Source organism: Populus nigra, chromosome 1 (assembly GCF_951802175.1).
Source record: "Populus nigra chromosome 1, ddPopNigr1.1, whole genome shotgun sequence".
Classification (NCBI taxonomy): domain Eukaryota; kingdom Viridiplantae; phylum Streptophyta; class Magnoliopsida; order Malpighiales; family Salicaceae; genus Populus; species Populus nigra.
The window spans coordinates 46231668-46259595 of record NC_084852.1 but is presented as its reverse complement, the minus strand read 5'-3'; the positions used below and the strand labels follow the sequence as shown (position 1 = coordinate 46259595).

The window sequence follows — 27928 nt, the reverse complement described above, 5'->3', positions numbered from 1 at the left end:
GTGTTATTTATTTGTTGCAAACTTATTTGAGTTGATTTTTTTCTTATTTTTTCCAAGCAACTCAGTTTCTGAGTATTATTGAGTGTTGATTTATATTAATTTAATTTATTTTTTACATCTGTTAAATAGATTTTTTAAAAATATTTTTAAATAATTACTAACGAATTAAGTCCGTATGTATATTTCAGAAAGTTGAAAAAGAATTACTGTAAATATTATTGTGCCACTATTTAATCACCGACAGAATTGCATATGGTATTTCTGTCGGTTATATGACAAAATTTTCAAGGAAAATAATGACGGAATGAAGCTAGTGAAAAAAAATTTGATGTGCTTTTGCGGTCAATAAATCAATTGGTAATTTTATTACTGACGGATTCACCGACAGACAAAAATTTATCGACAAAAGTTTTATTGACGAAACATTTTTGTCTATAAACCTGTTAGTAAATTTGTTGTCGATGGAATAAGAGCATAAATACCAATAAAAATTTTTATGAGGAAATCTAAAAATTCGGGTAGTGTAATAAAACTAAGAACGCATATCTTGGTTTAAATTCAGAAATAAGAAATAATCGTTTACTGGTATAATGAATATATTAGTGACTTAAGTGAATTTTTAATTGTTCATTGATTGTCATTATCGAAGATTCCAGAGCATCACTTGATTCACTTCTTAATTAATTAGTCAACAACTAGTTGCACGTTCATTAACACATAGCCAACCAATTAAGCATTATTTTGCTTTGTTTTTTACTCTCCAGTACTGCTAGCAGCAACAGGAAGTATGTCGCTTAAATTTATTCATCGAAGAAATATACTGATGCATAGAAAATTCAGAATATTAAACAAATCTACTGGAGGGAAACATTTTTTTGTCTTTTATAAGCTACTTAACTGGTAGATTCAGAAGAGATTAAGATATTGGAGTCATGCCAACTGTTGTTGACGAATGTTAGATTGGTTGGCTAATTAATCTATATATAGATCAGATCTGTAACAATTTCAAGGCAGGCACAGAGTCTAACAAGAAGCTCACAGAGTGCTCTAATCTTCTCAATAATTGAGTGAAGACATTGAGTATAAAAAATCCAAGTGGTAAAGACAGGAAATCAGTGATTCATGTTTCATGATAAAGGCCTCTTTTTCTAAGTTTCTCCGCACAGGACTTCTTGCAATGTCCCACCGTCCACTTCCAAAGGCCACAAACCTCCCATCTCCAGCAGTTCCAACCACTAGCTTCATCTCTCTCTCTCTCCATTTCTAGGGATTCTCCAAGTCAACTTCTTTTCTCTATTTCTGTTCTAGATATACCAGTTATCCCACTTCCTTCAAAGCATGGAGAAGCAATCGCAAATTCCGAGTATTTAGCCTCTAATTAGTTTGCACTTACTATATAGTATAATATTTATATAGCCTTTTGACTGTTTTTGCTAATTTAGCTAGATTTATGGACACTGAAGAGGTTCCATCAGCTCCTTCAACCCCAGCAACACCAGGGACTCCTGGTGCTCCTCTCTTTGGTGGGTTTAAGGGGGAGAGAGGCGTTCACGGTAGAAAATCTCTTTTGAGAAGTTGCAAGTGTTTCGGTGTTGAAGAATGGGCTATGGAAGAAGGAAGATTACCTCCTGTCTCTTGCTCATTGCCCCCTCCTCCTGTCTCACTTGCTAGAAAGGTGAGAATGTGTGTAGATGACTCTCCATGATAGTTCCAATATTAATCAAGAAAAATGTAATTGAACCGATGTTCCATTTAGTGTTAATTATCCATATGATACTGATGCAAGAACATGCAGTTGGGAGCTGAATTCATGGGCACTCTTATACTGATCTTCGCTGGGACGGCCACAGCCATTGTTAACCAAAAAACACAAGGTTCAGAGACTCTCATCGGCCTTGCTGCCTCTACTGGATTAGCTGTGATGATCGTTATATTATCAACCGGCCACATCTCTGGAGCTCATCTCAACCCATCCATCACCATTGCATTTGCTGCCTTGAAACACTTTCCATGGAAACATGTACAAGAAAACACACTCTTGACTTGATGTTTTACGTCCTTAATTCAGCAGATTTTGGATTAATATTAACGTGGCTTTCTTTTGAACAGGTGCCGGTGTATATTGGGGCACAAGTATTGGCATCACTGTGTGCTGCATTTGCTTTGAAGGTGATATTTCACCCTATGATGGGAGGGGGAGTCACGGTTCCTTCCGGGGGACATGGTCAAGCTTTTGCTTTGGAGTTCATTATTAGCTTTATCCTCATGTTTGTTGTCACTGCTGTGGCCACCGACACAAGAGCTGTAAGTACTTGCTAACTCATCTCGAGTTTGCAAACCCTTTTCCACTAGACATTTCAAACGACACAATAAAGGAGCATTTTTCAGATTGATGAATTCTTTTCTTACCATGAAAGACTATCTGACTATAGATTGTTTTAAGTATAATTATTAAACTCAGTAGGGGGTTGACCTGTTAAAAAAATTGACTCTCGCGAGTCTGGGTTAATCTAGATTAACCCAAGAAAATTAAAAAATATATATTTAAAATTTTAATATTTTATATAAAAAAGTTATATATATATCCCACCCACATTAAAAAGTTAACAATTAATGTGGACATGGATGTAAATGATAAAAAAATAAAATCTAAATATTCATAAATTAATTTTATATTTTTTAATTTGATGAAAAAAAAATATAAAAAAAATAATTAAATCTCATCAAAATCACATCAGGTCATTCGAGTTTCGAATTTCATGATAGGTCGCCTAAGTTTAGTTGGATTAATTGCAAACTTAAGTTTTGCCTATTAAAACTCGGCCAAAACTTCAAGTAGCCCGAGTTTTAGATCAACTTGCCGGTAGAGCTGGGTTTTGTAATTATAAAGGTGGGTAGAAATAGTTTATCAGAAGCATTAAATATCCCCTCTCTACCTCTCTCTCTCTCTCTCTCTCTCTCTCCCTTCAAAATCACTTCCTAGTAAATTTTCGAAGAAGTCAATAAAAATATCTCCTTCGCAAATAGAAAGACAAGAGTCAAATAAGATGGTTGGCACCCTGCAACCCCTCATCTTCCCATGAATAAATAATACCAATAGTAACATTGATTAATAGAACCAATAGCCCTAGAATGGATCAAGATCAATTTTATATTTATCTACAGGAATAAAATATGCACTGATTTATCACTTTCCTTCTCTCCCTGTCTCCCACATAAATGTGTATCTTAAATTGTTCTCTCTTTCCTGTCAAATATTGTATATCATACAAAAAGCACAGCACTAATACAATGGTAATGTGGGATGGATCAAGCATACATAAAATATCCTATCCATATTAGTTCACAGGAAGAATAGCAACCCCACTTCCCCAAGGTTTTATATAATCACAATTGCACACAACACATTGAAATAGATACATAAATTGATGAGCTTGGCAGGGGTGACAAGATTTATGGCCATGTGCAGGTGGGGGAGCTGGCGGGAATCGCGGTAGGGGCTACCGTCATGCTCAACATACTCATAGCCGGGTATGTCTCTACTAAACTCTTCAGTTATTTTTGTACTATTGATCTGATTTGGGAATTGGGGGAGTCCAAAAACTAACAGTGAGAAAAAAGCAGTGAGGTCAAAACACTGCAAAGATGAATATTTAAGCACTGTAGTTAGGCAACAACTTGAAGATTTATGAAATAGAACGAATCCAAGAAAGCTATTGAGTCAAAAACTATTCCAGTTCAGGTATAGACAAACCCTTCCATGTAAGCTGATGCGAGAGACATGACAATTAGCATAATTTTTTGTGGTTCAGAACCTCTGAAGATCGTTCCCATTTGTCAAAATTGAAAATGATCTATGATTCAGGCCATTCTTCTCCATGTTTATGACAGTTTGTGTCAAATAAAATATTAAAAATATAAAGATAGCAAAAGAAAAAAGATTCTCTGTTTTCCTGTGCATAAAGTGGTTAATAGTAAATGGAGCATTTCTTTTATTCATTTAAATTTTATGCCAAAGGCAAAAATACTACATAAATCAAAACATCTAAACATCATTAGCATATTGGACTGTCTTCTTTTACTCGTGCAGGGAAACAACAGGGGCATCAATGAACCCAGTCAGAACATTAGGGCCAGCCATAGCTGCAAATAACTATAAAGCCATATGGGTTTACCTCACTGCCCCGATCCTCGGGGCATTGTGTGGAGCAGGAACTTACTCTGCTGTCAAGCTGCCTGAGGAAGATGGTGATACTAATGAAAAAACATCAGCTACAAGGAGCTTCGGGAGGTGATTATTCAACATGATCAACAAACCTGCACAAATAATCCCAAAATGCTGTTAGATGAAGTGCAGATGAAGAAAACGAGATGAAGCTACTGCACATTGCATTCTAGTGGGTCTAACAAAAAATTAAGATGAAATGTGAATATGTTGGCTTTTACCAATGTATATGAAGAAATTACTTTGCGGTGCTAGCTATCTCAGATGGAAGTGATATAACGTTGTCTTGAAATACATGAGACTAAATTGGGCGCACACTTGAGATGGAGAGGTTAAATGAGAGGGAGGGTTATTGCCATTATTTAACCTAGACAAAAAGAAAGAGTTTGCCCTTTGCCTACAAGTATGACAACAAATTCTGTAATAAAATGGGCTAAGAAACACAACTTGAGAGCTTCCAGACAAGTCATTCCATTTTCTCTCCTTTCTGATTTTCCTTTTCCATACCAGTTATCCAATGCCCATATCATATCGCTACCTAGCCACTCTTCTTTGTTATATCTCTACCACCCTCCTTAGGCCTCCAAATAGTGTCTTCCAACAGAAAACGTTAGGAAGGTGCTTTCTAAAACAACTCCTTTTCCTCTCTTCCTTACTAAAACCACCTTCTGCCTCCTTAACTTCTAATGACACAATTTCTTGAATATTGGTTTTTAATCTTTATACCCCAAGAGACTTCTTATCTAAAAATACTTATCAACAACAAAACAATGCTCCTTGAAGCTCCCATGAACAGAACTGAAAGAAGTGGCACACTGCTAGGGATAGAAAATTTTGCCTCCAAAGCACTTAGATTTACTGCATCATGGAACTCCACCCTAATGCTTAACCAAACAACATACATTCATTAATATAACCAGTTATAATTTCTTTCAGCTATAATCAAGTTTCTAAACATAGAGAGCCTTGCGAAAGAAAACTTAACTCCATATTACCAGCCATGATTAAGTGACACAGTGGAAACCCTACAGCACTGTCCATTTTATAATGTGACATTTCTTTTGTAGTGACCAATATAATTTCTTTATTTGGAAGTCGAAACATAAAAATTCATCACACACAGACAAGAAATTTTGCGTGGGAGGCATGCATTTAAATTGAACACCATCAGACCCTTGTGCCACAAACCCTGAAGCTCACAATCTACATTTATCACACAGACAGCAACTTGTCTGCTGTTCAAGTATTTCATTAGGTCACAAAAATTATGAAAGATGTACAGTACCAGATACATGCAAGCCAATTAAGACAACTCTATTCAATCAGGCAACTAGCCACACTAATATCTCGAAGGATCATATCTCAATCCATATGTAACAAGGCTAACAATTTTCTGTCTTTCCACAAACATGAGAATCATTAACCATAATACACAGTGATTCTGCATTCCTCTTTCCCTCTTTTTATTTTTATTTTTATGAATCCTCTTTTCCAGTAGAAGTAGATATACACAAAAAGTTGAAAAAACAATTTAACTCTCGATTTGACGCCAGAAGATTAAAAAGGACAATACTTTATTCAAGAGAGACACTTTTGCTTCTCAGAACTTGCCAGTAATCACAATCAAATAGAGTTCACCAAGATAGCAGTAAACCCAATATAAAAGCATAAAAGAAAGGTGCTAATGCTAGCTTCTATTTATGTCAACGTGGAATATAGCAATACATTCGTGAATCCTAATGTCATAAAAAAAAAAAAAAAACTAAAAGATTTAAACTTTTGAGGAACAAGATAGGAAAACTGACCTCAAGCAATCCTCTTGTCTTCTCCCTAAAACAAATAATAATTCAAAACCCAAATCTTTGCTTTCTTTTTCTTCACTTTCTCAGCAACCAAACATACTTTCCTTTCCCCCTTCCAAATCTAACCCAACAAAACCAATTTTCTACCCAAAGAAAAAACCCCATAAACAATTCAGCCGCATTTGGCCATCAAATGGGCAAAACCCTCCGGGTCTGACCCGACCCCGAATCGGATCCATCGGAGTGTTTACTTTTAAGGATGGAGAGAGCTGCCGCAGCAATCAATACGCCAATGATATCGGCTACAGCGTCCTTTGCAGAGGCTCCAGCGGAGGGAAAGAGGCCAATTTGGTCGGCTGCCTCCTTGGCGGCGCCGGCGAAGAGGGAGAGAATAGCACCGACCCGAATAGAGTGGCGCTTGAGAAATGGATAGCGGGTGAGGGAGGCTAGCTTGGAGAAAAGGAGGGTTAGAGAGAGACAAAAAAGGACATGGTATAGCTTATCTGGGGCTAGCCATGGGTCTTCATTGTTGTCGCTCATTTTGTAAGTTTTCGGGTTAGCTTTGAAAGAACGGGGAAGAAATGGTGATATATTTGAACCTCTTCTCATTTTATAGCCATGAGCGACTTTAATTTTCTCACATCATTATTTTTTCTTACCAATTAGTAATTTCAATTTCTCAAAATTGGTTGGTTGTAATTATTCTGAATACTTAATTGATACTTGTTAAATATAAAAATAATTGTATCTATCATGAAATGTTAAAACCATATTTTACCTTATTTATAATGTATTATATTCTTTTTTTTTTTTTAATAATGTATTATTTTACTTGTGTGGGTGTTCATATGATTTAGATTGAGTTCTTAAATAGATTTTAAATATTGTTGAACCATTGATATTTTTGACGAGTAACTTTAGTGTTCACTGTTGAACCATTGATATTAAAAGCACTGTTCACCAAAAAATAACAGCCTATATATTTAAAAGCACTGTTCACCATGACGATGCTGCAGCACATTTAAAGTAAAAGGACACGAGATGAGGATTGCGCTAATGGCAGCAACACGTAGAACTTGTTAAGATTAGAACCGAACATTTGCCTCATGGCTACAGAAAAGTCACGGCACCAAAGCTCGAGGCCTGCATGTAAAACAGAACTAAATTTGTGTACTCCACCTACACTGCTTGCATGCTTAAAATTCTCTCTATCCATCCACAAACACGATATTACACGCACTATTTCTTCTCTGCCCTAGACTAGATCAAGCTATTTTCTTTTCTTTTCTGAGTTGGATGCTCAAATGCAGATTCAAATGATTTCACAAGGTAAGCTCAACCATCATCTTCATGAATAACAGACAAAATGAACCACGGCTTATCTGGTAACCCTAGTTGATCCAAGGCTGTGTACCAGGTCTGTGAAAGTAAATGTCAATATAATTTCTCAGTTTCAGACAGATCATTCTCATCATTTTCGTCTATAAGAACTTTGTACTGACCATAAAAGGCATATCATTAATGCTACAGGGTGATAATATAAAGCATTAACCACTAGGGATGTCAATATAGACTTGGACAAAAAATACAACCTTCCTTGATCCAATTTAGAGCAAAAAAAATAAAAAAATAGGGTTGTCTCCCCACAAGCAACTTCCAAGCATGTACACGATGAAATTCTTACTTGGTCACCCAGTAAATAAAAATAAGAAAAGTGCATACGGAAGCAACCAGGGAAAGTATGATGGAATCCATGGACTTTCTCCTCTTTATTGCTGACAGAATTTGATTTACCTGCAAAGTTAAGTTGAAGCTTGTCAATCATTGCAAGTACATACATGGAAGTGTATATGAAAGTTGAAGTAATGGAAAATAGATCATTTGATTGGGCGGGGGGAGGGGAAACAATAGTAAACAGAAATTATAGCAGAACAATGGCTAAGAAACTAGAAGGGAGTTGAAGTTGGAACAAGATTATTGGCTTTAGAGTTCATAAGAAACCTCTAAAACCTGAACAGATTGAAAAAAAAACAAAGAAAGTCCTTTCAAATAAACCAAGCAGCCTATTTATACTTGGTTAAAATCATAACCTCTAACGATATGTCACATGGCAGCTACGAGTCTTAAATTAAATGAGAAAACCAAAAGTACAAGGAAATTACTAAAAAGTTCCTGCATCAGTTAAGCAATCGCCTTAAAGTGATGCCATCTTGTTTATTCTAGCATGCTAATGGAGATACCTGTCCGTTACAAAAGATGCCATCAAAAGACATTTTTTTAACAGTTGCTTATTTGGCAGCTTTATTCAGCAATAGTAAAGGGATGTTAGAAAAAATTATTAATACTTCTTGGATGGTTAGGATTCCTTGGGCGACTAGGTTTTCTTGGGCGGTTTAGGATCTACTATAAATACACACTATTCAACTCTATTTCAACATAGTGAAAAATAAAAGCTTCTCGCTCTTATGGACATAGACACATTGCTGAACCAAGTTAAATCTTGTGCTCTTTCTGGTTTCTCTCCTATTACAATATTCATCGCTAATTGCTGCAGGTTTTTCACAACACAACCTATTATCAAGCGTCTCAACTTGTTTTATACCATTTATGGGCTATAGAATGCAAAAAAGAAACAAGTCTGTTTTAGGTTTCCTTTAAGAGATTCAAGACATAGCTTCACTCAGTGATCAAGAAATATTTTAAAGATTATCAGTCACTTGAGCTAAATTTTGCATACCGTTGGGAGGCGGCTGCTAACATTACTCAGCTTTGAATTAATTCCTCCAAAAGTTGAACGTTGAAGAACAAGTGAACCAAGAGTTGCTTGAGCTTGTGAAATCACATTATCCATCTGCAGCACGAGAGCATCAAGAACAAGGAACTTTAACCAAAAAGCACAAGTTGCAAATAGCAGTCATGGTTGAAATTTCCTGCTTCAGATTTTATTTTATTTTTTTGCATAAAAACACTGTAGATTGCATGTGCATGTTGGCATGGAGCATGAAAATTAGAGAAATTGTATAGCAAGCACTTAAAGTGCTTGCGACGGCATGAGAGGGAAACCATACAACAGCTCCAAACATAGTCTGAATGTTTCAATGTTTCTATGATTTTAAATGTATTATGCCAAGTGTTTCATTGCAATGGAAAAGGAGATGTATAATAGATTGAGGATGTGGAAGTCCACACACCCATATAAATTTGTGATAACACAAACACATTACCACAAAAAGAAAAGCCCATTGGCATGTACCTGACCGGTATTTCGGCTAATGGATGCATGCTCTCTAAGGAGAGCTTGGTCTGCAGAACCAACACCGTCTTCCAAATCTAATCTTGTTCGATCAAACTCTCTAAAATCCTCCAGAAGCAGAGCATGTTCTTGCTTAGCCCTCATGCCAGAACGGAGACGATGAAACTCCTGCACTTAATCATGTGTAATTCCAAGTTAGTTAAAATGAATATAATTCACTGCTGTGCAAAAGATTACACATTTCCCTGTTGTGTGTCTTGGGAATTAAGAAAGAAGATTGCCATTATCATCGATTTTTTTTAGCTTTTCATCCATCAATTTCAACTCCAAAGCAAGAAAAGCATAATAACAAAGGCAAAGGTGAAATGGACTCCGATTGTTCAATTGAAAACCAAATAATTCATCAGCTTATTAACAGGTTTGTGCATGTGAACATGAGAGCAATAGCCGAAACAATAAATCCATCATTGGTGCCCAAATTCAAAACTATTTGTCAAACATGTCAGCTTATTAACATTGCCATGTGAAAACCAGAAAAATTCCAAGTTATCTCCATCAGTAACAAACTAACATCATACCTCCTTTTGCAGGTATTCTTGGTTTTCCAATGATAACGAGCTATAAAGCCTGATTGTTTCATTTTTAGTGAAATTAAACAATAAAGAGAAAACCCATCATAAGAAAAAAGAAGCAATAGAATTGGTCTCAGCTTCAAGAGATGTTTGTCTCTTGCAGGGTCAACTTAAATAAACTCAAGATATTTGAGGACCATAAGCAAAAGCTCACAGATTGACTGCAAGGACACTGTACCTGAGTAAGATCTTGAAGAATTTCCTGATGCCGAGTCAAGGTGTGAGAAACCATTTCTGATCCTCCAGATGATACCCATGCTTGCATCTGTGAATTTACTTGTTGGAGCTGTTTTAATAGTCGGTCTATCCCAGATTCAGGATCATTCTCTGCAGAATCAACTTTTGTAGAACCCTTTGAGGATGCCAGTTTACGATATGAGTTCATCTGCTCATCTAACTGAGCTTCGAGTTTCCTCGCCTGCAATAATATCTCAGAATATCATTTACAAAGAGATCCAAAACTTTAGCAAGCAAGAATTAATATCAAGCAGAAAGTATAAGAAAAGAACATGGATTAATAACAAACGAACTTGTAAAGCAACCATGATAACTCCCTGTATGATGACATGAAAGGATGTCAGGAAAGATAACTAGGGCTCCTTAAGTTTTTAGTTCAGTTATACTTTGAGCTCTCTAACAACTTTGTTCCTGAGGTTTAAGTACTGTTGTGGTTTGACCGTCAGGAATGTTGTTAAATGCAGACATGATCATTTCTAGTTTAAGAAGTAATGCTATAGATTTAAAACTACCCTTATGAAGAAGTCATACATATATGTTATTCAGCACTGGACCTGAGAGGTTTAACTAATCTATTTTGATCCCTGAAAAAAAAAATCATTTGAATAAAACTAATCTCATTATTGAACCATCTCTTGACATTGAATAGATAAATTCATAGATTTCTTGATGTTCTCAACCATCCAAACAGAGAAACTCAAATCTCCAAAACCCATGGCATGATATGAGCATCACCAATGACAAAGTTCAAGCTATCCATGGCAGGGTCTTCAAGACTTCAGGAAACTCAAGACAAACAGCCTCAATGCATCATCACCCCTAAAGCAATATCCCTAGTTCCCTAGAAGTAATTCCCTCCATCATTCAAGACGATGAGCATCCATTTCAGTACATGAATTTAGCATCATTTGAAGACGTCTAAATATAATTGAAACCAACCAATCCTCTCGACAACAGATCAACGTGTTCCAGAACCTATCCAGTTGGCCTTATTCATTCACATATATTCCGGCCCCGCATTACCCTTCTCCCAAAACAAAATCAACTCCATGGTATAATTTCTCATTCAAAACCAGTTGGTTTCAATCAGCTCGAAAATACTTTCATTCCATTCAATTGTAGATCCAAACTAGACGATTTCTAAGAAAATCAATGTGAAATCAAATCCTTTACTCTTCATCTACGCAAGATCACATGGTACCCCTCTATAGCGTTTTAGCATATGCATCCTGTCAACATTCTCTCATTTTCATTTTTTTCGGCCCCTTCTACAGCAAGACCATAATGACCTTGCTGAATTTCTTCTGGCGTATAGTATAACTTAAAAAGCAAGCAAATTCTACACATATATATAATAATTCTCAAGCGAAAGTATGAAAATAGCGCAACTAAAACAAAAAAAATCGAAACTTTCGATTCAAATCTCTTAAACAGAAAAAAGAAATCAGGAACCCAAACAGAAGAAGCAATCAGAAAGGAGAAAGAAATGATGAAGCAACCTGTTTGCGTAAAGCGTCCCATGAAGAAGTAGTAGTCACTTCCATTGCAGATCTCTCTCAAAATTCGTTTCAATTTCCTTCTCTGTTATTTAATGATGATCGTAAATAATGATTTTGAGAAAGGAATTTGTGGAATTAATGATTGGTAGTAAGGATTTGGGTTCGCTCGATCGATCGATCGATCGATTAGAAATAATAAGAAGATGAGATTGGGGTTTGTTTGGAGACAAAGACAGGTCGTCTACCGCTCGCTCGCTGTGTCTCAACGGCCATTTCGTGTGAGACTTCTATTTTTTTATGGAGTGTTTCGAAGTCTGATCATTCCGTGTTTTAAAAAAATATTAATTTTTTTTGTTAAATATATTATTTTAACTTTGGTGGCATTTAGAATTATTTTCACCTCTTGAATTATTTTAGAAAATCATCTTACAAACTTCTTAAAATTCCATATTCCATGAGCCTTACAACAAAAACATTTATAAATGTTCAAGTTATTAATTAATGATGTTAGTTAATATTTTATTATTTTTAAATACCAAGTTTATATTAAAATCCTCCAGCATATTTGATAGAATCTTATAAATTATTTTGAGACAATCATCTTACAAACCTCCTAATCAAATAATTTTTCATTTAAAATTATAATCAACAATTAATAATATCCATTATTGTTTTATTATCTTCTAAAACCAAGTCTTTATCGATATTCCTCCAGCATGATTGGTGTAATTTTAAAATTATTTTCACCTCAAAAATTATTTTAAGTAATCATCTTGTAAACCTCTTAAATTTTCATCGTGGGATGAACCTTACAACAAAAACATTTGTAAATATTTAAGCTGTTAATCAATAATATTCATTATTATTTTATTGTTTTTAAATACAGAGCTCATGTTAGAATCCTCCAGCTTGGTGGGATCTTAAAATTATTTTTTTTATCTCAGGAATTATTTTGGGGAATTTATCTTGCTAACCTCCCAAAATTCCATAGTCCTACAATTTTTATTGTAAAATTATTTGTGAGTGTCAAAACTATTGATTAACAGCAGGTTAAGCATTAATTTTAAAAGGTGACGATACGAGGAAAGATAAACAAGAGAATTACAAGAATTAAATAAATAAACACATGGCAATACCAATAGATAATATGCCATGCCGCGGAATGAGAAAATGAATGTTGATGGATTAATAAAATTATTAGGACACGTATTAAATAAAAAAGAAAATAAAATTGAATAAAAAAAATAGAATGCTAGGTTAGAAGTTATGGTTAGGAAAAATTATTTAATTTGTATCATAATTATGCTTGTAGTCCATGCCTTTGCTTATATATAGTTGATGAGGCAAAATATATAATTAAGATTTTTATAAATAAAAAATATAAATTAGATACAATAGGCTTGACAAACATGTTAAATCTAGAAAATTTAAACTTGATATTTAGCTAAACTCAAAGTAGAATGCATCTGTCAAATAAACTAGTTTTAAAGGACTTGGGCTTGATATTTAATCAAGTCCAAGATCTCAAGTCCAATATATCGTGAATATGAAAAACATGTTAAATTCAAAAAACATGGACTCGGCATGAGTCTGACAAACATGTCAGACCTAAAAGCACTCAAGCTTCGCAAAGTAGCTAAGCTTAAGTTAGCTTAAGTCTGTAAACATGCCAGACCCAAAAGAATTTGAGCTTCGCAGTCAACCAAGCTCAAAGAAATGTGAGTCTGACAAGTATGTCAAACTCAAAACATTTGGATTCAAACATTACCAAGTTCTAAAGCTACATGTCTGGTCCTAGATGACCCCTTAAAATAAAAGTATTGAAGATATGATAAACCATCATGACTCTTCATTTAGAATATGTTTGACAGTGTGGTAACGGTTGCTTTTCAAATAACTTTTTTCGTGCCGAAATGCATGCCAGTGATGTTTTTTTATTTTTAAAAAATTATTTTTGATATCAGCACATCAAAACGATTCAAAACATACAAATCATATTAAATTTTAGCAAAAAAAATTTTTTAATTTTTTGGGAACCGCGTTCCCAAACGGTCTCTAAGAATAATTGTTCATATTGATGTAATGATCTTTCTATACTTATAGGTGTATACAAGGTCTCTTAAAAGACTTCTAATATTTATTGTCTCATTAATATATGTAAAGAATATTTGTTTCTCATTAATGTCACCGAAAGCAGAGAACTTTCTAATTCTTTTTTTCTCTAAAAACAATAAGGTTTAGGAGGCTAAACTTTTCAGACAAGGGTTTAAAAGTTTTTATCTCCTAAGATAAACTCATAAAGGTTACAAAGTATTAACCAACTTAAAAATCAAGAATAAACATGTTTGTTCTTTAAATTTAATACTCTTTTAAATTATTTATTGTCTTTTTTATATATAATGATTTATTATTGGAAGATTGTTAAGTTCTTCTAATCAGAATTGTCCTTGTAGTAGTCAAATTTTTATCATAAATCTAGAATTCTTAAAACTAAAAAGATAAAATCCAAGTATTTAAATATATTAATTAATCACTATCAAAATAACATATTATTTATATATTTTAAAATTTGAAATATCATTACTAATAGTAATGAGAATGACAATGGACATTAACATTACATAAAGAAAATAATTAAAACGCCAAGGAAATTTTAAAGTTCAGACCCGAGGCTTAAAATCTGCTCGTTGACGTTGAAATCGGCCTTGAGAAAACATATATATCCCTTCCTTTCCTTTGATAACCTGTGATATTTTTTGAACTCAATCATCCTAGGAGCTTCTCTCGTTTTCTTGAATGCCGAATCCCAGCCCTCTCCTTATTTTTATTTTTTTTCTTAACCTGCCAGCATTCTCTGTTTATCTCCTGCTTACCAATCCCCCACCAGTAGAGCAACCCTTAATCATGTGCGCTGCCCAGCCATTGGTAAGCTGGGCGGCATACATGATTATTTTGGGCAGTGCCGCTTGAAAATTTCATTTTTTTTTAATAAAAAGAGAACAAGCGCCGCCCAATTGGTTGTTTTGGGCGGCACAAACTGGTTCTTCCGTGAAACAAGAACCAGTTTGCGGCTAGCTTAATTTTTTTTTTTTGAGAAATTAATCCACACTTTTAGGGAATGTCACGTGTGCATTTTATCAATGGGGTTGTTTAAAGCCATAGATTTAGACAAATATTAGACAAATGGGTATAATCTTGACTTTTTTTCTTGGACTAAATTGGGTATCAATACGGGGGGCTGTACAAAATCAACAGATCAACTTATCTTCTGAATTAACTGGCAAAATTTGGAGCACAACTGCTATGCAGAACCTGTCGGATGTTACAACGGTAGCCAAGAAGTTGGAGGGAAACCCAGCTGGCCCACTATAGAACAGCTCTCCACCAAGAGCTTCAACTGCACGAAGTCAGTGGCTGTTAAAATGGCATAGCTATAGCTTCTGAGATAAAATTGCTGCCTTAATTTGGTGTAACTGACTCATTATCCAATCTAAAACACATCTGCGGTTGCAAGTGTCAGTGGACTTTCTTTCTGCTATCATAGTTAGCTGAAAGTCTTCTTGCCCACGCGCTCTTATTTGGTGACCAAGAAATTGGAAACCCAAGAATGGCACAATTTCTTAAATTCAAAAGGGCAACAGCAATATTCTCCTCAAAATCTTTAAAATGCTCAAGTATTCGTGACTCGGCTTCCTTGTCTTCAGAAAGGATCAAATCCTCAAGTCCTGCCTTCTTTTCTTCCAGAACACAGTCTTCTTGGCTAATCATCCGCATGCTCAGAACTTGCAATGCTTCCATGGCCATATTATGAAAACCACAATACACATAGGCGGAGAACACATTGTGGCAGGTTGTAGTATCAGGCTGGATTTTCTCCCGGTGCATCTGCTCAACAATAAGCTCTATAATATCGATCCTTCCCTAAATATTTAAGGAAAAAACAATACTTAGTTGCTTGGCATAAGGATTTTTTTTGCGAAAAAAACTGAATGCAAGGCAAGACATAGACATCATGCCAGTGTCATAGTACATTCTAGTTATCAATTTTTTTGTCTGAGTTTGGTGTGTGTGATAATATACCTTATCTTTTGCTACATGAAGAACAGGATTATATAACAGTACATCAAGTTTAATCTCTTCAGAGTGCCCTTGATCCAAAAGATTCAACGCTTCATCAAAATTTTCATCCTGCAACAAAATCTGAAAGAAAATAAGATAACAGTCAGATTATTGACTAGCACGAAGCCAGTTATAGGTTAGCACTTGGCAGCACTATACTCTAAAAAAAAAAAACATAAGAAAAAGTCAGCAGTGCCAAAACCAAACTTTCATAATTTACAACCCAAGGTAACCCATGGCACATGCAGTCATGAACTAGTAAATACCAAGTATCATCTCTTCTTAATGTTCTCAAATCCTTGGACCAAATAAGATATAGGGCAGGAAATCAGCACATGTACCATTTTTATGGATAATCATTTGCTATCATGTTCTATAACCCTTGGAGACTTAGCTCTGGCGGTAAGTGGGTTTAATCCCCATTTTATCATCATGGATTCAAATTCTGAAGGAGATTGCAAGAAAGTAATTTCATGCGGATGCACGGGCCGGTATGGATGGTTTGTTTAATACCCAACCAGAGACTGGGAGGGACCTGGTCCCGGTGCATGGATTCATGGAAGCTATCTCGAGAATATCCTAACTGTTAAAACCCAAAAAATAGCGAGCTGTAAAGGCATGACAAGAGCTAGAGGCAGGACCTCCTGGAAGCAATGCTTGATAAAAGAAATAGTCATATCTCATAAGCCAAGCATGATTAATGCATGATTGTAGCCATGAAGGAACAAGAAACAAGAAAATAAAGGTGCAGTACCTTACATTTATGTGCAAGATTTCTGCATTATATTTTCTGCATAAATGATGCATTGATGCTAACAAGCAACTAAGTGCAGAGAAAGATGGTAGGCCAACTACTTGAACTTGGAAATTTGGAACTTTTGTAAAGCATGTTTATGGATAAGTTTCAGGCATATTAGAAGCAGAAACTTGGTGATATGCACATTTCTGTGTTTATTAAATCTTTAAGGCAGCAGCATTTTGTGGAATATTAATTAAGATGACACATGAGCAGAGAGGCAAGTGCATATACCTTTATGAGAGCAGTGTACCCCACCGTCTGTAGATAAAACCCAGAACGCAACATCATGGAAACCAATGCACAGGCAGATTTATAACATCTTATAGTGCGACAACAATCAATCATTATACAATAAGTTGCAGCATTTGGCTCGAAACCACTTGCTTTCATATGTTTGAAAAGTGCAATTGCCATTCGACACTGCATGTTAACCAGAAACATAATTTGTAGCATAAGGCAGGAGAATGGATCCACAGGTCATCAACTAGCAGTGGAAATTCATAACTCACAAGCAGAACCACTTACTTCCTCAGCCTCAACGAGTGAATGCAGCACTGTGTTATAAATAGGTATTCCCAGATGCGTGTTACTATGATAGAAAAGATCTTCTGCCACACATAAATATTGCATTAGCTCTCTCATCATCCCTTCTTTTCCAAGAGCTTTCAACTGGAGACATCCAAAGAGGAATCAATGTTATAGACTATATTTTAAGCCACAAAACTTAAAACTTTTAACCAGGACAGTTTCAGTTCAAAATGCAAGGGCAAGCAGAGGTGCACTGCATGGATAAATGGAAGTTAATGCCAGAACAATTCAAGAGCCAGAGATCAACATTTTTCATTGCCAGGAAAAACGTGCTGGAATAAGATCATGTTAATTTTGACAAATGGATAGGTGGACAATCCAGATATAATAAAATCAAAAGCAATTGAAAGAGGAATCCTATAACACAGAACAATAATTCCAAGCAGCATTATCCCAACCACCGGATTTGATGTGCTAGTTCATTAGGAAGTCTGTGTATATACCTATAGCCTTAAAGCATCCAAATCTTGCCGCCATACCATGTCATGGAAACAGAGTACATGCAATTGCAACAGTCAATGTGTTTCATCAATTGCATCAGTGCAGGTCCCTCTTAAAGCAGCATCAATGGATTCACCACATTAAGAAGGTACCAAGCAGGGAACCATGCTTTCTAATAAAAAAATTAATCTTTCCAAATGTATGCCAAAAAGCTAAAATAAAAATGTAGCATTAGTTCTTCTGCTTTCCTACTATACCATTCATTACAACTGAATTGAACTTTCACTAAAAACATATATAGAAAGGTATCTTTTGAGACGTTGAAAAACAGATAGGGATGCACAACATTTATTAACCATTCTCAATTTTTGAGCATGGTTAAAGACACCCTTTGTGAAACTGAGGGCAAAACTAGTGATCGATAATTTTTCATGCTTTCAAAGTGGGTGGAGTTTTCAAGGTGATCAAGAAAAAAAGTCATATTCAAAGCAATTATTTATTGATATCTAAATGCCCACGTAAAAGGTTAAAAAAACAAGTGTGCAGCACGGAATTACCAAGTTCTTCATTGATTCCCGACTATGCTGGACACCATTTTTCGCCATATCCTTCTCTATAGCCTTTATCCGTTTAGCAGAGTCTACACGTGACAACATATCACCATCCTCATATGGAGCATTTGTATTACCAACTAATGAAAACAGTTGCTGATATGTCCTGATATCTGGCTGAATCTTTAATTTTTTCATTTTAGCCAACATCCGCACAGCACGCTCAGGTTGATCCTGCAAAATTAACAGACTGAAATTTTCTACTGACAATGAGATCATTCAAATGTAGTATTTGAATTCATCGATTAAGTGATTCAACAAGATAAGTTTTGTCAAGAAAATTACAAGTTTTCAAAAACCACTAACAATAACACGGTACTGTCACTCGCTAATACACAATTTCATTGATATTCTCTAGAACATAACAAGTAAAGATGATTTGTAATCACCAATCAATAATTCTTCAATTCAACATTCACAATTTCAACTTATCAAAGAGGAATGCGAGGGCACTCTCTATCTTTGTTATAAAAAGAAATCAATTTCCACATATTCATGCAAAATTTCTCACTAGAGAGAGAGAGAGAGAGAGAGAGAGCACAAGTCCAGTGTGAAGTATCAGATTGGAGCAGGTGTTTAACTCACCATTGCATCGCAAGCTTCAAGAAATGAATTATAAGGATATGGATATGGACAGTTGGTAATTTGATCCAACAGAACCTCTGCCAAATCCAGTTCCAAAGCTTTGCTACATGCCACTGAAATGGTTGCAAGCGTTGGATCACATGGCTTCAAATTCTTCTGTTGCATTGTTTTTAACTGCAGGTAACAAAACTAGTTTATCCATTCATGAAAAGATAGTCCATGTATCATGAGAGAAAAGTGTTCTGAATTTAGTTATATAAATCACCAAAGAGTAAAAGCATTACCACTTCCATGCCTTTCCTGAAATGTCTCTTAGAAACAGCTCTAGCAAATCCATTATACGTATGGCTTGAAGGTAGCAAGCCAATATTTTCCATCTACACAGAAATGAGAAAAGTAATTTGAGCACAAGAAAAGAATGCTATCGGTAAGGTAATAAAGTACTGAAGTGCAGTCAAAACTGCACAAGCAATCTTAAAAAGAAAAACAAATATAAGAGAAACAAGTAACAAAAACAAATAATATCAATATTAATGAACAGAGAAGATAACAGCCTCCTTGTAATAGAGATGCCTAAACCACATTGCAGTTTTCAGATATTGTGATAAATTATTTTTAAAGTGCATCAATAGATGATTTCCAAGAGAATTTGATCTAACCGTACAAAAATCCATGATAGTTATAGTATTCAACTGCTGTCACTGTGATGAAGGTTGCACGAGAATATTCCAGAGTAAAAGAATCATTATTCAGTGGCCATGTTCTTCCCATTTTAATGTATAAGAATAACTAGAAGTAAGCACAGGGAATGCTAAAGTACAAGGGACATCATATGACAACCACATTCAACAACCAGAATCTTAAGAAAAAATGCAAGACCTGTAACATTAACTGCTTTGCTAATCCAGGTTTTTTAGCTTGCGCACATGCATGTATCACATCATTGAAAGACCACCTCAGGATCCTGGAAAAAGGCATGATTTTATGTTTATCCAGTCCAACTTGTCCAGCACTTTCAACTTCTTTATTTCCCATGTCCAAAGTAACACACTCTTGTATGTTACAAGCAGGAGCATTTGCTGTCGAAGGAACAGACTGTTCATTATCGCACTCTTGTACGTTACAAGCAGGAGCATTTGCTGTCGAAGGAACAGACTGTTCATTATCGCACTCTTGTATGTTACAAGCAGGAGCATTTGCTGATAAGGGAACAGACTGTTCATTATCCTTTAAATCAAATTTCTGCAAGCCTAATTCATAGTTTGGATGTATAGGAATGTTCAATCTTGATGGATAGAGCTGTCCTCTAGAAGAGGTCTGTACAAAAGTATTTCCTCGGATGGCTAAAACCACCATATGTTGCAATTTTTCATATGCAGACTTTAAATCTCTTAACCTTGTAAAGGACCAAATAAACTTTTGCAAGGTAAGAATACTTGGACTGAAGTGTTTGATGTAGTCTTTCCAGATTTCATAGACTGCAGAGAGGTTCTGTTGGGAAACTGCCAGCTGAAAGCAAAAAAGGAAAAAATTAGGACAATAAACTTCTAATGTAAGTAACTTATAATAAATTCAGTTTCCAGCTTTAAAACCTCATAGAACATGAGCCAGGTAGGAAAAAAATGGAAAACCAGTCACTCAGCTGCAAATTTTCTTTGTTTAGCGGGATTGTGAACCAAAATGCTTTAACCACTAATGCCTTTCACAGGAAAGACCATCAAATGAGACCGAGACTCTTTACACACCTTGAGAAGCATTATGTAAGTAACTTCATCCTTCCCCATCATTCTGCGCTCCATCAATTGCAAACATTGATCGGCATAATCTGCCCTGCTCGTATCTGAGCATGCTCCCAAGAAAGTGTTATACACCGGCAGGGTAGGATAGATACCATGCCTTTCTCCAATAAAATCAATCATATTAGATGCCTGCATGAAGCATAAGTGGTTGGCATGGGAATACTTAGAACCAACATCCCAAAAAAGAATGAACTAGTTTCTTGCACAATTTTTTAACAGTAAGTCTGGCAAAACAGCATTTATCATTATGAACAACATCCATATCCATCCCTTAAGAAACAGTATCTCGCTAAAGAAATGTAGTAATCTCACTAAGATTGATCAGTCAACAACGCAAAACATGTTGAAATAACCACATTTTGAACATTTATTACTAATGCTGAAAAGTTAAAATGAAACTACTTCCAACACATCATCACAATAACGACATGAAAAATACTCTCACTGAACACAACAATATGCATATACCTCCTCCAAGTAACCCCCTTTACAAAGTGCTCGGATCATAAGCAGGTAACATTTGCTATCCAGGCCGACCTTTTTTTCCTCCATTATTTGCCAAGTCTCCAAGACAAGCTGCAGCCAAAAGGGAACAACTTTCTGTAAATCTTGCAGCCAGGATCCCCAATATTTGGAACAAGACTAAATAACAACTGCACTAACACAGTTCAAGAACTAGGAGCATCTTTGACTTCCCAATATTGCACAATCAGTGTACGTAATAAAATACTGCTGCTGAGTGTGTTTAATAGACACAAGTGGATTACAGACCAAGCTGGAAGTCCAGAAGTGTTAAATGATAATTTTGGTGTGCAACTTTTTGAATTTTTCTATTTGAGTGTACAACTTTCATTTTTGTTATTCCAGTGGCAAACTTTAACCTTTTTTTTTTCTTATTATGTGTTTTTGTTAGATTCTGTCATGTGCTTGATGACATGTATGCCAAGCGTGCACAAACTAAAACTATCATTAACTCCATCCAGAAAATTAAAAATTAAAATGCACAAACATGCATATACAATTAGATATCGAATTCTCTCATCAATTAGCTTACCAATGGATCAGGTGATCTAGCACAATATTGAAGTATAGGAACAAAATTGTGAGGCTTTAATGACTTTTTTTCTTGGCCAAGTTCTAAAAGCAGAGCAGATGCTCTGCTTCTCTCGCCCATGTGAAGTGCACTAACAATTTGCTTCAGAATTGAATCTGTAGTTGATTCTGGACAATGCTTTGAAACATTATTACCTGCATTGAAGATTTGCACTCTTAAATTTGATTCACATGCCACTTGATATAATTTGAATTCGAAGATTGTGTAAAAATACCAATTAAAGCGGTGAAATTCTGAGAGAACCAAAATTCATCAGTGACATTTCTTTGTCCCTGTCAAATAAAGTTAAACATTAAAAGAATTCAACTTATTTATAAATATTTTCACTTACAAGGAGACATCTATTAAATAGTAATAAGAATCACCAATACATACTTGTTTGTGAGATTTAAATTTTTCTGCTATTGAGCAAAATGAAACTCTCCCTCTGTTAAAGGTGAAAAAAAAAACATGAAGGAAACCCTATATTAGAGCGCAGTAAATGGTGACTTTCAATTTACTCACTCATTCATGTATGTACTTACAGAGGTCTATGCATTCTTTGGCAAACTAGCATAGTAGATCTTTGAAACAGCACTTTATAGATGATACCTTCTTTGTCAACCAAATGGCATCTGATAGATGAAGAGCAGAACCCATTTGTTCTATTAGGCAAATAAACAAACACTTTGCACACGACCGAACAGCAACACAGAATTTAAAAATAACATTGGACCCACTATTCTCAGTTCCAATACGAAAGCAAAATGAACAAGAAATTAAAAAAAAAAGTAAATAAAAAATATTCCCTTGCTCAGACAAAATGAATAAATGCTTGTTAAGTTACTCCACTAGTATTTTTCTACAGATCAAATACCTTTATGTACCTGTTTCCGGTGAATTAACAGCGGGGCCACCTGCATGTTGTAACCGGTGAGTAACGAAGCAGAACTAATGTTGACTTTGAGGAAGATGTAGAAAACAAGGAACCGTTGTTATGATGCTGTAAACTGGCAGCTTCGAAAGTTCAAAAGAATAGTAGACAGAGCACACCAAATATTCTAAATATGAGAATTCCCCTTGGATTCGAGAAGAAGGAAATGAAGAACAGGAACAAAACGAAATAAGGCGTTTCTAGCTCTAGTTTCCGGTGAGCTCCTCCGAATTTTGTCTGGTAATCAACTACAAATTCAATTCTGAAGCAAATTGTACGTTGGATCTCTGCAATAAATCCATTGACCTATGAATCAAATTTTAGAACAAAACAAATTAAGAGATCGAGCTTGTTTAATGGTCATTTTTTAATTTTTATAATTAAAAGAAGAAGAAGGTCTACTTTGCTTATAACTTTAGCCAAATCAGGTTAAAACGTAAGTGTGGACTAAGGCATTCTCGGCTAAAAAATAACAAAAACGTAAAACTTGATCCCATATCATCCCAAATCAGATTAAAACGCAAATGTGGACTCTGTTTCTACTTTCTATTTATATTCATCAAAATATGCAAGCAAACAAACAAGCTAACAAATGGGCAAGAAAAAAAATCTCTTCATTTTTCTGACTTGAAAGCATTAATATCAACAAATTATCCATTTTCAATCAAAAATGAAAACCCATCCGTTGAGAAACATATGTCAAAGAAACTTACTTTATCATCAATTTCATGTACAAATACTCCAACATGCAAGATTTTCTCCTTTTCTTTTTCAAAGAAAAAAAAACAGAGATCGACAGAGAGAAATCTTATTACAAAGAAGTGAACTTTGCAGAGGAGATACGAGAGAAATGTGCTTAGATGGACTGCTGCTAGGGCCTGGGGGTGCTGCAAAATCTACCTGTACAACATACGATCAGAAGTTAAGGATGATGTACCGACAGACGCAATGCACAGAAGCGATAGAAAAAAGAAATAAGAGAAGGAAAACAGGAATCGAAAGCACAGACCGAAAGCACACACTTTGCTTAGTTCTCGGTTTAATAAGCTCTCTGGTGTGGGAGAGGGAGGCGGCTGGTTTGCTAACTGTGGAGATGAAGATTGAAAGGTTGGGTGTGAGAGCCTGGGAGGGAGGGGGCGGTTGGTTTGCTAGGGAACTAGAAACTCAGAAAGCAAATTTTCTTAGCAAACCAGACCGGTCCGGGTATTTTAATTCCAACCCTATAAAATCAAAACCGAGTTGAACCGAATATAGTTTTAAATTTTCTAAATAATATTTTTTTTTTCTCACGCTTCGGTTTTTTAAACTATTTTTTTATTTATTTTCTTTTCTGCCTTTCCTTTTAGCCTTTTTGTTATGTTATATGGTAGCAAGGGGTTTTCACTGTGAAGCCAACATCCTAAACCCTAAAACTCGCCGCCAGAACTCCTTGTTCTCCAACTCACCTCTCTTTCAGTTCTCAGGTAATAATTCATTAATCTCCATAATCCCTCTTTCATCGTCAGTTTACCCGTCTCCTAGACGATTACATATTTCTGGTTTTTCATGTTTTTTTTTCTCCGAGACCAAACAGAGACTAAGTAACGGTGTTGTCGAGATTGGTATAGTTTTTCTTTGATTTTACCTTTTGGAAACATTAAGGTGTTGTTTTTCTATCTGAGTTTCTGCTCGCTCGCTAAGAAATACAGTTTTTAAGTAATGAAAATTAAAAATTCAGAATCCACATGTGTATTAGTAGTCAGAGTTTCACTTGTTTGAATTTCAATTTGTCTTCGCGATATCTCAGCAAGAAAGGAGATGCTAACTTCATTGTTTTATGTGATTTTAGGTGGAGCGGAGTGTATTTTTTTGGTTGGATAAGGAGGGTAGAATATCATAATAATAGTAATGGCAGAAGCGGAGCCGCAGGCATTGACGTATATACCGGAGGTGATATTGAAGAAAAGGAAGCATAAGGAAGAATCAATTGCTCTTACGAGGAAAACCCAGTTGGAGTTGGGGCAAAATGGAGGGAAGAAGAGGAGAATGGACGATATCAAAAGGCCCGAACAGTTTGTCAGGGAGTTTAGGGACAAGGTAAAATAGTTTACTTGCTGTGGGTGTTTTTTTAAAGGTTTTTTTCTTTAATGTGCGCTGGTTGCATGTTTGAGTACCCGTGTTGCATAATACAAGCGAAACTTGAAATGTCGACACATTTTGATAAATTTGATCCTATCATCCTAGACAAGCAGAATGGTTCAACTTTAGGTCAATTGTTGTATGCTCTAGTTATTTTCAAATGAAATTTTTACTTTCGGCTCGATTCCATTTACTTAGTGCATGTGCTAATGTGCCTGTTGATCCCTTTTTTCATTTGTTATCATTTTGCTATAGTATTTCCATCTTGAAACCAGTAAAATCATTAGGGTAACCATTAAATGACAAAAAGTTCAGTCTCTCATGCTCTATATGATGATCTTCTTGTTTTTCATTAAAGTCTTAAAATAAAATGTGACACCAGTAATTCTTGGATTATAAGAAGTGAAGTGTGTTTTGACCGCTTGTCCAAGTGTCGTCCTTTTCTAGATCTTGTATTGTGTATGTGCTGTTTTCTGGTAACATAGAAGTTAGGACCAAGACTTTTTGTACCTGCTTCTTAACTACTTGACCAGAGTACCTTAGGGGCATGTTTGTTGTGGTTCGTATATGTTTTGTCCCGTGTTTGGAAGAACTATTTTATGTTTCGGGGCATTCCATATAACCATATATCATTAAAGATTTCATGTGTGCAAGTCTTCAAAAACTAGCCTGCCAAAATAATTCCGTTAGTTCAGCCTCCCCAATGTGATGTTCGTCTAATTGAAGACCTTTTCTGGCTTCTCATATTTGTAAAAATACTTGACATGTAGCTGAAAATACTATAACGCAGCCCCTTCTCTTCTGTGCATTTCCCAAGATATTCTTTAGTCTGTAAAACCTGAGAGTATTATTTTGTAATAATTTTAAACTTGGTGCTTTCCATGCAGGAATTGGATCTCATCCGTATGAAACAGAGGACCAAGAGAGCAAAATCAGCATTATCTATACCAAATTCGAAGCTCCTATTTGTCATTCGCATACATGGGTAGGTTACTGGTGCTCTGCAATGATTCCATTCAATTTTTCTGCAATTTATTCATCCAGTTCTGACATGTTCATGTGTTTTCAGAAAAAATGACATGCATCCAAAAACTAGGAACATCTTATACAAACTGAGATTGACAAGAATCTTTCACGGTGTCTTCTTGAAGGCCACCCCAGGGGTATTAGAATTGCTGCAAAAGGTGGAGCCATATGTTACATACGGGTAGGATGCTCAAATCCTCTTTAATTTATTGTGCCTAAGTATAGCCTTAAATATTGGCAGGGGAATGGTTTAATATTTAATTAATTATAGCAATCTTGAGTGATTTATTATGAGAGCTGGTATAGTTACTCTGAGTATGCCAAATAGATATGTCCAGTATGTTAGATTTAATGCCAAGGAAATTCAGTTGTTTCTCTTCTCCTGAAGTGAGCTGCACCACTAGCTCTGGGTCATTTGTGGTTCATGCCAATTTCCTTATTGCCTTGTTGCAATTGAGTTATGAACAAATGTGCTTGTTCTTTATGTGCAAGTAGATATATATATGTATATGTATAGATAATTTTCCTGGCTTCCCCAAACCAACCTTTTTGAACCAGTGACCTACTGAATACTTTAGGTATTTGTATATTAGTTATCTAGCAGCTTCTTTTTGAGTTTCAATTGGCATCATTAATTCCACGTGATCTTTATTTTGAGTACTTCTGCAGGATATAGAGCTAAGCTCTTTAAGACACCCTTCCTATATTTTACTTGGAGCCTAAATTACTATTGAAAGGATGTGAGGTCAGGTTGGAGATTGTCCATGAACATATTTTGGCTTTGATTTCTGACTTAAATGAACACCTGAATGCAAATATGGCTCCCTCAAGCAACTCCTTAATAAACATATAGTGAGCAGTTGAATTCTAATAGCATGATTTCTTTTAGTAGCAAGGAATTGCCTGGCTGACTGTTTTATACACCACAAACTTTTCTCTTGTTTTGAACTGGATCCTAAACATTCCATTTTCTAGTCTTTAGGCTGAAATGTTTTTAGCAATAGGTGGTGGTAGTTTGGTGATGATTATTCCAATTAATTTTACGTGGTTGGTTGCTGTGTCATTTTAACTATTTCTGATTAATAAGTCCTAACATGCTTTTGTTGTTTTTGAAGATATCCAAATTTTAAGAATGTGAGTGATCTGATTTACAAGAAGGGCTATGGAAAGATAGACAACAAAAGAGTTCCTTTAATTGATAATAATATTATTGAACAGGTAATGAATCTTGTTACAGCTGTGTTTGGTTTTGTAGTGCCTATGGCATTTCCTCTCATTTTTTTTTCATTTTGGCAGGCATTAGGGAAGCATGGCATTGTATGTCTAGAAGATATTGTACATGAAGTTGCCAATGCTGGTCCACATTTCAAGGAGATCATTAGTTTTTTGGGGTCATTTTCACTCAACAAGCCGAAAGAAGGATTGCTGGGGAAGAAGGCATTATACATAGATGGGGGAGACACTGGGAATCGTGAGAATCAGATTAATGACTTAATCAATAAGATGAACTAACATCAAGAAAACAGATCTTATGATGAAGTGTAACTCACCCAACTTTTTCCTTTTAAGATGATTCTGAGCCATGTACCGCAGTTATTATTTCCTTCTAGTTGGATTTTGGATTTTGAAACTGCCATAATTTATTTCTCTGCTGGTTTTTCTTTTTTCTTTTATCTTTTTGTCAGCAATACCTCTTGTAACATTGTCTTCAATTTTTTGTTGCTGCATTCATATTATGTTTGTTTGCGAAAGAAAGAGGGATGAACGAACAGGAGAGATGGAGGGGGTGGAATAGGTGTTTGCATCGTTTCATTGGGTATATACATACATATATTCAAGCAAGTATTGGATCCATCCTCTTTTTGTGTAGTCATTTGGATAAGGATCTTGCAGGAAAAACATGAAGTGACGCATTTCAAAACTTTTACCATTTATCTAAATTGTCTGTCGCCATGTCTTACTTTCGCCGAATCAAAGGTCATCTCTTTTTTTTTTTCTTTTATTTGTGATTGCAAACCGAGCTATTGATTTCGCTGAATAGAAGCAGGAACAAATATGACATGGCTCTCAACAGTTTATTTTTCTTCCATCCTATTGTGGTTGTTTCTCTTGTAAACTTCTCAGGGATTTATGATGCACATGATTTCTACTTTTGCTTTAACCCATT

At 35.4% G+C, this 27928-nt stretch overlaps 5 protein-coding genes across 24 annotated transcripts; 2 read left to right on the top strand and 3 right to left on the bottom strand.

The window, feature by feature from the left end:
* The first annotated feature begins 1009 nt into the window (after positions 1-1009).
* LOC133680915 (aquaporin NIP6-1-like) lies at positions 1010-4540 on the top strand. The gene is made up of 6 exons (XM_062103960.1): positions 1010-1363; positions 1443-1675; positions 1796-2020; positions 2110-2304; positions 3470-3531; positions 4091-4540. The coding sequence occupies exons 1-6, from the start codon at positions 1339-1341 to the stop codon at positions 4293-4295; spliced, it is 945 nt and encodes a 314-aa protein (XP_061959944.1). The 5' UTR covers positions 1010-1338; the 3' UTR covers positions 4296-4540.
* On the bottom strand, positions 3225-6714 carry LOC133680917 (uncharacterized). Of its 2 annotated transcripts, none has more exons than XM_062103963.1 (2): positions 6031-6714; positions 3225-5109 (listed from the first exon to the last, which is right to left on the bottom strand). In XM_062103963.1, the coding sequence occupies exon 1, from the start codon at positions 6634-6636 to the stop codon at positions 6217-6219; it is 420 nt and encodes a 139-aa protein (XP_061959947.1). In that variant the 5' UTR covers positions 6637-6714; the 3' UTR covers positions 3225-5109; positions 6031-6216. The 2 variants fall into 2 exon arrangements, with proteins under 2 accessions (XP_061959947.1, XP_061959946.1); XM_062103962.1 differs by having other exon boundaries at positions 3225-4317.
* A 787-nt stretch (positions 6715-7501) lies between these two features.
* Positions 7502-11955, bottom strand: LOC133680916 (Golgi SNAP receptor complex member 1-1-like). Its single transcript, XM_062103961.1, has 5 exons — positions 11649-11955; positions 10091-10330; positions 9281-9448; positions 8765-8878; positions 7502-7821 (listed from the first exon to the last, which is right to left on the bottom strand). The coding sequence occupies exons 1-5, from the start codon at positions 11691-11693 to the stop codon at positions 7708-7710; spliced, it is 681 nt and encodes a 226-aa protein (XP_061959945.1). The 5' UTR covers positions 11694-11955; the 3' UTR covers positions 7502-7707.
* Positions 11956-14823: 2868 nt separating this feature from the next.
* On the bottom strand, positions 14824-23794 carry LOC133680913 (pentatricopeptide repeat-containing protein At1g76280). Of its 19 annotated transcripts, none has more exons than XM_062103957.1 (17): positions 23627-23794; positions 23331-23517; positions 22561-22923; positions 22229-22318; positions 22080-22131; positions 21919-21976; positions 21645-21838; positions 21059-21166; positions 20537-20719; positions 19671-20300; positions 19076-19168; positions 18792-18980; positions 18153-18380; positions 17092-17235; positions 16798-16986; positions 15729-15836; positions 14824-15569 (listed from the first exon to the last, which is right to left on the bottom strand). In XM_062103957.1, exons 4-17 carry the CDS (start codon positions 22258-22260, stop codon positions 15165-15167), a joined length of 2613 nt encoding a protein of 870 aa, XP_061959941.1. In that variant the 5' UTR covers positions 22261-22318; positions 22561-22923; positions 23331-23517; positions 23627-23794; the 3' UTR covers positions 14824-15164. The 19 variants fall into 19 exon arrangements, with proteins under 19 accessions (XP_061959941.1, XP_061959924.1, XP_061959942.1 ...); XM_062103940.1 differs by having other exon boundaries at positions 15729-15848; positions 23627-23792; XM_062103958.1 differs by having other exon boundaries at positions 15729-15848; positions 18792-18965; positions 23627-23792.
* Positions 23795-23920: 126 nt separating this feature from the next.
* Positions 23921-27434, top strand: LOC133680914 (large ribosomal subunit protein uL30z-like). The gene is made up of 6 exons (XM_062103959.1): positions 23921-24080; positions 24446-24693; positions 25623-25720; positions 25805-25942; positions 26877-26979; positions 27058-27434. The coding sequence occupies exons 2-6, from the start codon at positions 24505-24507 to the stop codon at positions 27271-27273; spliced, it is 744 nt and encodes a 247-aa protein (XP_061959943.1). The 5' UTR covers positions 23921-24080; positions 24446-24504; the 3' UTR covers positions 27274-27434.
* The last annotated feature ends 494 nt before the right edge of the window (positions 27435-27928 follow it).

Coding starts and splice junctions, on each gene's coding strand:
- LOC133680914 (XM_062103959.1), top strand. CDS start 24,505: ATGGCAGAAGCGGAGCCGCAGGCATTGACGTATATACCGGAGGTGATA. Junction 25,943..26,876: donor GAGCCATATGTTACATACGG/GTAGGATGCTCA, acceptor TTGTTTTTGAAG/ATATCCAAATTTTAAGAATG. Junction 26,980..27,057: donor ATAATAATATTATTGAACAG/GTAATGAATCTT, acceptor TCATTTTGGCAG/GCATTAGGGAAGCATGGCAT.
- LOC133680913 (XM_062103940.1), bottom strand. CDS start 22,260: ATGCTAGTTTGCCAAAGAATGCATAGACCTCT. Junction 20,301..20,536: donor CTTACATAATGCTTCTCAAG/GTGTGTAAAGAG, acceptor TTTTGCTTTCAG/CTGGCAGTTTCCCAACAGAA. Junction 16,987..17,091: donor CACTCGTTGAGGCTGAGGAA/GTAAGTGGTTCT, acceptor GTTAACATGCAG/TGTCGAATGGCAATTGCACT.
- LOC133680915 (XM_062103960.1), top strand. CDS start 1,339: ATGGAGAAGCAATCGCAAATTCCGA. Junction 1,676..1,795: donor CTGTCTCACTTGCTAGAAAG/GTGAGAATGTGT, acceptor AAGAACATGCAG/TTGGGAGCTGAATTCATGGG. Junction 2,305..3,469: donor TGGCCACCGACACAAGAGCT/GTAAGTACTTGC, acceptor GGCCATGTGCAG/GTGGGGGAGCTGGCGGGAAT.
- LOC133680917 (XM_062103963.1), bottom strand. CDS start 6,636: ATGAGAAGAGGTTCAAATATATCACCATTTCTTCCCCGTTCTTTCAAA.
- LOC133680916 (XM_062103961.1), bottom strand. CDS start 11,693: ATGGAAGTGACTACTACTTCTTCATGGGACGCTTTACGCAAACAG. Junction 10,331..11,648: donor GGGACGCTTTACGCAAACAG/GTTGCTTCATCA, acceptor ATATTATTGCAG/GCGAGGAAACTCGAAGCTCA. Junction 8,879..9,280: donor TTAGCCGAAATACCGGTCAG/GTACATGCCAAT, acceptor CTCGTGCTGCAG/ATGGATAATGTGATTTCACA.